The sequence below is a fragment of the Salmo salar genome, chromosome ssa15 (assembly GCF_905237065.1).
Source record: "Salmo salar chromosome ssa15, Ssal_v3.1, whole genome shotgun sequence".
Classification (NCBI taxonomy): domain Eukaryota; kingdom Metazoa; phylum Chordata; class Actinopteri; order Salmoniformes; family Salmonidae; genus Salmo; species Salmo salar.
The window spans coordinates 36,963,631-36,972,763 of NC_059456.1; the positions used below are offsets into that span (position 1 = coordinate 36,963,631).

Consider the following 9,133-nt stretch of genomic DNA (forward strand, 5'->3'; position numbering starts at 1 on the left):
ATGGCTGCTACTTAAAAATACATGATATTCACTGCTATAAATACATCTCTGTGTGAAAAGGTGTCCTCTGATCTGTTTTGTCATAAACTCAATGTATTCCGAACACTGCTGGTAACCAGATGTTCCCAATAATTTAAGTAGCCTAGTAAAAAATGCCCCCCTCTGGTATGTTCTATTGCAAACTGTCTAGACTCGTTGTTGTTTACCTGCTTACTACTCAAATACACTCAAAGATATTTGGCTTATTAGGTCAAAGACGAAATTAACTGCAATAGATTGGTCTCAAATAGCCTATATTATCATAACTAGGTTACACAGAACCATGGTGGACCCATTGTAAAATGAGATAGTTTATCGTATTAAAACCTATGGAAAGGGGAGACTCTTACGAACACAATGGTGTTCTCCGTTTTGCTCTTCAACCCAGGGAACTTGTCTGACGGTAACAGGTGTTGTGCCGAAAATGTCCCCCCTGCCAGAATTCTCCCTCCCTTTGGGTGAACGCGCACACACTCAATTCTTCATTGCTGCGACTTGCTTGCTAGTTGAGATTTCTGCTCTTCACTCTGTCAGTTTAGCCTACATTTCACTGATCTTAGTAGCAGAAAGCATTTCTTATTTGTGTCCTTCAAGGAAGCTGTCAATCCCTCCTCTATGTTTAATATAACACACATACATTAATTATTCATTTCGGTTGCCTATCCTAAAGTGAAGTTTGTTCTATAGAAAGTATTTGACTCTGATGTGTGCCACAGAAACTATTTGACTCTAGTGACAAAATGAAGGAATTTAGAATGGGGGGAGAATTTCGTCAGGCAAGAAAATGGCCTTGCCGAAATCCCCCCCTCCCCTTCTAAATTCCTTCATTTTGTCACTAGAGTCAAATAGTTTCTGGATAGGCAACCGAAATGAATAATGAATGAATGTGTGTTATAGAGGAGGGAGTAAAATATAGGCAAGCAATAAACATTTCAGAACAACTACTAGTCGAATAAGACATGGGAGAGATGACTTTTGGCAAAGAGATGTATTTGTAGACTACACTTGAAACAAATAGCCAAACCGAAAACTGCAGACATTACTAGTGCCTCCCCCACAATCAAATTGCCATAAAAAATGTAAAGGAAATGCAGCTTAACATGATAATTGACAGTTACCTTAAAGGACACAAATAAAAAAAGCTTTCTGCTACTAAGATCAGTGAAATGGGGGTTCTGGCAGACTTTCGGCACAACACCGGTACCGGTTTTAAAAACCGAAGGAAGTTTGAAGGTAGTTTTGAACCTACCCCCAAAAAGGTGCTAAATATGTGTAAAATAAAATAATAAATATATATATTTCCGGATTTTTTTTTTATGTCTCCTAGTTTAAACCTTGTTTCTTATTTTTAATTTTTAATTTATTGTACTTTGCCATTTATGATTGTATTATTCAATACGTTTCTATGGGCTTTAGTAGTAAAGGCCAAAATCAATATTTTATCAATTCATTTTGTAATACTTTTGATTCTAAATCAAATAGCTAAATGATCCATAGTATGACCATCTTTAAAAAAAAAATCCATGTCAGTTTAGCAGCCCCCTCCCCCCAACGTTTTAGAATGAAAACGTGTCCCAGTCCAACATGCCTAGCTCTGCCCACTGGGGCGTGGCTTACGGAGCGCTTTCTCACCATACAGATGCGTGTTCACTAAATTCCTCCTTGCTTACTGTAAATAACTCCACCCATTTCACGTATTGACAACAAGGCTACCTGACCAAGGTAAAGTAAAGCAAATAGCAACATAAGACACTGAAGGAGATCCTCGAACTGAATAATTTACTGTAGCCGATTGGTTGAAATGTCCATGAGCTTAATATTATATATTTGTTTTACCAATGCTACCGGAAAGAATGGTCAAATATCTCTTGATTATTTATCTATGGACGGCAGGTAGGCTTCGTTTTCATTGGCTGCGTCTCATAATCAGTAATTACAAGGAAAATGTTTACTATTGTGGTATGTAGTGTAGTTTACATCTTATCACATATTGAGCAGGCAAGTTTAATTATGTCTTAATCTCAATATTTTGCTAATACAAAGTATTATTTTCCGTCAAGCTATAGGAATTGTTCAGCTGTCATTGTTCAGCTGTTGTAGATCAATTTGGAAGATACATGTTGTATATCATTTAAAATTCCCATTTCCCATCAATAATAATACAAATAAAACACTTTTACCCCCCACACACAGACATTTATGGCATAATGCTGTGCCATAAGGATACTAAAATATTTTCAGTACATTTATTAAGTGAAATATAATAGAAACAAAAACTATTCATAAAAAAATACAAGTTGGACATAAACTAATAATTTTCACTGCCTCTCAAACCTGATTCTGGGTTCTATTCTTCTTTGCTGTCACTGTCCTTAGGCTCACTGTTCTCACTATCAGAGGGTATGATCCTAACTGCTCAATTGCTTGTCAATGTCAGTGGATATGTTGACAAAAACATTGACCAAGGCCATCTTTTAACATCATGTAACATGCCTTTCATTACCCTGAAAAGTACCCTAACTACACAACGTTGCCCTGAGGCAACAAATATAAAACTTTTTTGAATATATATAAAAACAAAATATGTTCAAAACCAATCAAATATGCTTCTTTAGAAATTCCTACACAAGTACATGTCTCTATTCACACAATGCTTTCACTTCACTCTGCTTCCTACCTCAATTGATACGTCATACCAACTTCTGCACCTCATTGGATTGTTTACAGACATTTCATCAAATATGCATAAAAAAACATGTTTTGTTGTCACATACACCGCCCGAATAGGTGCAGTGAAATGTGTTGTTTTACAGGGTCAGCCATAGTAGTACAGCGCCCATGGTGCAAATTAGGGTTAAGTGCCTTGCTCAAGGGAACATCGACAGATTTTTCATCTTGTCGGCTCAGGTATTCAAACCAGCGACTTTTCAGTTACTGGCCCAGTACTCTAACTGCTTGGCTACCTGTCGCCCTATGGGGGGTGTGAGGGGCAAAAAGGTTTTCTGTTGCCTTAGGGCAACGATGTCCAGTAGATGGTTAAAAATGCATTTTAAGCATGCTTAACCAATGTAATCATTTTGTGTCATTTTAAAACTTGCCCAAACACACCTTCAGCTGTAGCCAACTGCAGCACTTATGTGGGTGGCATTTACTTTGGTTTACTTTTGTTTTCACTCCCTCTACTGTATTTTATCCCAACCTTAGATAGTATGTGCTATATCGAAAAAATATATAGTTACAGAGTTGAGTAGTGACATATATAACACTTAATGCTAATGCTATGCTGAGGCATTGATCACAACAAAAAGTATGTTGAAGTTATGAATGGAGTTAATATGGTTAATATAATCATGAGAGGTCCTTGAAAGACCTGTTTGACTGAGCACATGTGGTATTCTGAAACACACAGGAAACAAATGTGGTCTCGTGCAGTTGGGAAAATAAGCGTTTCTTTGTGAGGGCTTATGAAATATCTTATCTCTCAACCTTAATCACATCAACATCCTGTTGTTGTTCTATACAATGTTTCTCTTCAACTAGAACTTTAAGACATTCTACAGTATGTTAAGGAAAAGGGATGTCATTTCATTCTCTTAATGATCTTATTATTTATTTTAGAATTGTTTACAGGGAGTGATGCTCTCTAAAAAGTGTAATGTGTCTCAAGTTGACAATTTGTAATGCCCTTGGCAGTTGATCACCTACTTTCTGCTGTTTCTCCTTTCCTAGTTGTCTCACATGGGTCCAGTGTCGGATGTCCTGAAGGAGTTCATTTTAACTCTGTGAACCTGAGGAACATTGTAAAGTGGCATCCTGGGAAAGACACACCAAATGACACACATTACACAGTGGAGTATGCAATGTAAGGTCACTTTTATACATTTCCATAATCTTGGTACCCAGAACCAAATCAGCTCCTCAATTTTGTCACGAGAGACTATTTCCATGAACTAGTTAAGCAATAAGGGCCGAGGGGGTGTGGTACAGTGGGGGAAAAAAGTATTTGATCCCCTGCTGATTTTGTACGTTTGCCCACTTACAAAGAAATGATCTGTCTATAATTTTAATTGTAGGTTTATTTGAACAGTGAGAGACAGAATAACAACAAAAGAATCCAGAAAAACGCATGTCAAAAATGTTATAAAATGATTCGCATTTTAATGAGGGAAATAAGTATTTGACCCCTCTGCAAAACAGGACTTAGTACTTGGTGGCAAAACCCTTGTTGGCAATCACAGAGGTCAGATGTTTCTTGTAGTTGGCCACCAGGTTTGCACACATCTCAGGAGGGATTTTGTCCCACTCCTCTTTGCAGATCTTCTCCAAGTCATTAAGGTTTCGAGGCTGACGTTTGGCAACTCGAACCTTCAGCACCCTCCACAGATTTTCTATGGGATTAAGGTCTGGAGACTGGCTAGGCCACTCCAGGACCTTAATGTGCTTCTTCTTGAGCCACTCCTTTGTTGCCTTGGCCGTGTGTTTTGGGTCATTGTCATACTGGAATACCCATCCACGACCCATTTTCAATGGCCTGGCTGAGGGAAGGAGGTTCTCACCCAAGATTTGATGGTACATGGCCCCGTCCATCGTCACTTTGATGCGGTAAAGCTGTCCTGTCCCCTTAGCAGAAAAACACCCCCAAAGCATAATGTTTCCACCTCCATGTTTGACGGTGGAGATGGTGTTCTTGGGGTCATAGGCAGCATTCCTCCTCCTCCAAACACGGCGAGTTGAGTTGATGTCAAAGAGCTCCATTTTGGTCTCATCTGACCACAACACTTTCACCAGTTGTCCTCTGAGTCATTCAGATGTTCATTGGCAAACTTCAGACGGGCATGTATATGTATTCTTGAGCAGGGGGACCTTGCGGGCGCTGCAGGATTTCAGTCCTTCACGGCGTAGTGTGTTACAAATTGTTTTCTTGGTGACTATGGTCCCAGCTGCCTTGAGATCATTGACAAGATCCTCCCGTGTAGTTCTGGGCTGATTCCTCACCGTTCTCATGATAATTGCAACTCCTAGAGGTGAGATCTTGCATGGAGCCCCAGGCCGAGGGATATTGACAGTTCTTTTGTGTTTCTTCCGTTTGCGAATAATCGCACCAAATGTTGTCACCTTCTCACCAAGCTGCTTGGCGATGGTCTTGTAGCCCATTCCAGTCTTGTGTAGCCCTACAATCTTGACATCCTTGGAGAGCTCTTTGGTCTTGGCCATGGTGGAGAGTTTGGAATCTGATTGATTGATTGATTGCTTCTGTGGACAGGTGTCTTTTAAACAGGTAACAAGCTGCGGTTAGGAGCACTCCCTTTAAGAGTGTGCTCCTAATCTCAGCTCGTTACCTGTATAAAAGACACCTGGGAGCCAGAAATCTTTCTAGTTGAGAGGGGGTCAAATACTTATTTCCCTCATTAAAATGCAAATCAATTCATAACATTTTTGACATGAGTTTTTCTGGATATTTTTGTTGTTATTCTGTCTCTCACTGTTCAAATAAACTTACCATTAAAATTCTAAACTGATCCTTTCTTTGTCAGCAAACGTACAAAATCGGCAGGGGATCAAATACTTTTTTCCCCCACTGTATACCACGGCTAAGGGCTGTTCTTATGCATGACACAACGCGGAGTGCCTGTATACAACCCTTAGCTGTGGTATATTGGCAATAAACAACAAACACGGAGGTGCCTTATTGCTATTATAAACTGGTTACCAATGTAATTAGAGCAGTACAAATAAATGTTTTTCCATACCTGTGGTATACGGTCTGATATGCCACAGCTTTCAGACAATCAGCATTCAGGGCTCGAACCACCCAGTTTATAATTGTAAATAGATACCCATGATCCATGGATTTAAGGACACATCTCATGATGTGTTTATTTGTTGTCTCCTAGTTATGGTGACAGAATGGATAGTGGGGCGACACAGGTGCGCTGGAGGGTGAAGAAGCAGTGCAGAGACATCCCTCAGACCTGGTGTGATCTATCCAATGAGACCACTGACCTGGATGAAGGCTACTTTGCCAGAGTCAAGGCTGTGGGCACAAACCTATCCTCCAAATGGGCATTCACGGAAAAGAGGTTTGACCCCAAAGCTGACAGTAAGTTGAGATCCTCTTCAAATATAATTTTCCTTATCTATGAATTAGGAGCGATAGCGAACCACTTCGAAATAAAATCAGAGAAGGATATGAAATGTTTATCATCCCCAACAGCAACCTTTGGACCTCCACTTGTAAAACTTGTGATGAAGGAGAATAGTGTTACTGTCAAGCTGAAGGGTCCAATGAGATGGAAGACTGAAAACATGACAAAAGAGTACTCCTTGTTGAAAATATACCCTCAGATGACATACAACCTCTCTGTGTACGACAACAGAAGCAGCAAAACGGTTGGTGTTATGTTGGTTACTGTAACACTGTGTAAATAATTCAATTACATAATATAGGGACTTTAATCAGTGCAAATTGCTGCATTAATATATTATAATAGACAATTCTATGTTTTTATATCATCGTAATTATTTTATAATGCAGATTTTTATGAGTGTTAGTTCAATTTTCTGTATTTTAACTTTCTGTATTCATTTTGTCTTTTAGCATCACTTCACTGTGGAAAACAGATCCTTTGAATATAGGTTGCTTGCCTATGAAACCCAGTATTGTTTCTCTGCTAATTCCCAGGTCCTATCACTTCCTATACCTTGGCATGCATCTGAATGGCAGTGCCTAACAACCCCAAAGGGTAAAATAAGACTCGAGTTAATCCAATGACCTAGTGTGCAGTGTTTTTGTAAATGTTTATTACATGCATGGATGTCTGTCAGGATAAACCTGCCCAACAGGTTTTGGTAAATCACAAAAGCATTCCAAGAATTGTTCTCTCTACCGGTAAATGTGACAGGAGACATTAGGTGTTTTCCCATGGTGTATTTTCTCTTCCTGGTAGAGAAGGAATTATATTGAATTTGAAGGTGTGTGTGTGTGTGTGTGTGTTCTCAGCTGTAACGTATAGACTTTTCTCTTCCTGTGATGGCTGTACACTGTATAGATCTCTTGTTTGATCTCTACCCGACCACTCTGTCTTTACAGATCCCTTCTACCACCAGCTGCTACTGATGCTGATGGGAGCCGTTGTACCATCAGTTATCTGCCTTTTCATGCTGATCCTGGCCGGATGCCTTGTCTACCACTTTGTCTGTGGTAATAAACAGAAAAGTCCCCCTTTCCTGGTAAGAATAATATGTGACTAATAGAAGCCTTCAACAATGGCTACGAAGTGCAATTTACTAAGATGTCACCCTTTTTGCTCTTTCAGGAAATATTGGACATTCAGAACCCACCGATGACTTTCTGTCCTGAGCATGCTGTGACAGTGAATGTGGTACTGGTCAACATTGCCAAGCCCATGGAGTTGATGGCCATAAAGCCTAACAACATCCCTGCCCTGATCCACCAAACAGAGCGGGAACTCGTTCTACCCTACACTGCCCAGCAAGCCCCTGGCATAGAGCCTCCAAAGGAGGGATCATGCGAAGATGAGTTCGGTGAGGCCCAACCAGAGCCTCTAGACTACGGCTTTGTTGGAGCGGTCCCAGAGATGCCGGAAGTAAGGGAAAGTGAGGCATCTGACAGTGAGAAAACCCTGCCCCTGCGTCTCAGCCAGGTCAACCCGTACATAGCACAGAGATGTGCACCAGGTTCACAGGAGCCTGTGGAGAATGTTTTGACTGGGATCTGTTTAGACATGGACCCCAAGACAGGGCTCTTTAGAATGCCACTGCTGTCTGATATAAAGCTGGGGGTGGAGAGCACAAGTTACAAAGAGCCTGATCAGGTGGGTCCCTACGCACTACAGCACTTCTCTGTCAGAGAGACCACTGAGGTGGACCTGTGGGGTGACAAAACTGAAGAGCCCCAAAGTTACCCCTCAGACTACGGCTTCGTGGGAGCAGCCCCAAAGCAGCAGATGGTGACAACAAAGTACCAGACGCGGTCTAACAGGAGGGATAATCAGCCCCTGCTGCTAGCCCAGGTCAACCTGTACAGAAGCCAGAGGCAAGCTCTGTTTCCACAGGAGTCTGAGGAAGAGGATGGATTAGGTGGTGGTAACTGTGTTGACTGGAGCCCTACAACAGGGATCCTCCAGATGCCCTTGCTCTCCAAGCCTATTCCAGAAGTGGAGGGAGCGAGGAAGGACAGGGAGTCAGAGCAGTTGGAGATCTTACCCAGTGTGTTAGTGAGGCAATCCTCAGAGGAGAGTGAGGGTGAGAGTGACCTGACTAAACTACAGAATGTCTGGAGTCTAAAGATCAACATGGAGGACTAACCTATTAGACAGTTAACCTATTGGACACACATTATTACAGCAAAAAAGTTTGTTTACCGTATGTGGAAGAATAATTCAGATTGCTGTATGTACCAATTGATTCAGTTGCCAAGTCAAATGAAGGACATCTTTTTAACTAATCCAAAACGCTTTGTAAATGCTTCAGCAATGTGATTGTAACTAACTTATTTTTGAGGAGGTTTTGTTTACTTTGTACCTTTTTATCCATACTTTTCTGCTAACTTATTACGATTGACGTATTGCCAGATAGCTTTTTTGTTTACAATTTAATACAAAGTTTATATGAAGGCACATGCAATGCCACTTTACCTCATGATGATTAACAAGCAGGAGGAGTGTGGCTGTAAAGGTTTCTAACCACATACTAAACTTCAAAGCTTACTGTCAACTTACAGAGAACAATATGTCCTTTCCCTTTGACTATGAAGACAATGCAAATAAAGGATATATACAGTACCCGTCAGACTTTTGGACACACCTACTCATTCAAGGGTTTTTCTTTATTTTGACTATTTTATACATTGTAGAAAAACAGTGAAGACATCAAAACTATGCAATAACATATAGGGAATCGTGTAGTAACCGAAAAATTGTTAATTCAGGTATATTTTAGATTATTCAAAGTAGCCACCCTTTGCCTTGATGACAGCTTTGCGCACTCTTGGTATTCTCTCAACCAGCTTCACCTGGAATGCTTTTCCAACAGTCTTGAAGGAGTTCCCACATATGCTGAGCACTTGTTGGCT

The 9,133-nt window shown here is 40.6% G+C and overlaps 1 protein-coding gene across 3 annotated transcripts; it reads left to right on the plus strand.

The window, feature by feature from the left end:
- The first annotated feature begins 1,689 nt into the window (after nt 1-1,689).
- On the plus strand, nt 1,690-8,864 carry LOC106571364 (interleukin-22 receptor subunit alpha-1). Of its 3 annotated transcripts, none has more exons than XM_045695678.1 (7): nt 1,690-1,761; nt 3,769-3,901; nt 5,934-6,139; nt 6,254-6,429; nt 6,638-6,782; nt 7,130-7,269; nt 7,356-8,864. In XM_045695678.1, exons 3-7 carry the CDS (start codon nt 5,947-5,949, stop codon nt 8,364-8,366), a joined length of 1,665 nt encoding a protein of 554 aa, XP_045551634.1. In that variant the 5' UTR covers nt 1,690-1,761; nt 3,769-3,901; nt 5,934-5,946; the 3' UTR covers nt 8,367-8,864. The 3 variants fall into 3 exon arrangements, with proteins under 3 accessions (XP_045551634.1, XP_013999842.1, XP_013999843.1); XM_014144367.2 differs by lacking the exon at nt 1,690-1,761 and adding an exon at nt 1,775-1,932; XM_014144368.2 differs by lacking the exon at nt 1,690-1,761 and adding an exon at nt 1,775-1,932 and having other exon boundaries at nt 6,722-6,782.
- The last annotated feature ends 269 nt before the right edge of the window (nt 8,865-9,133 follow it).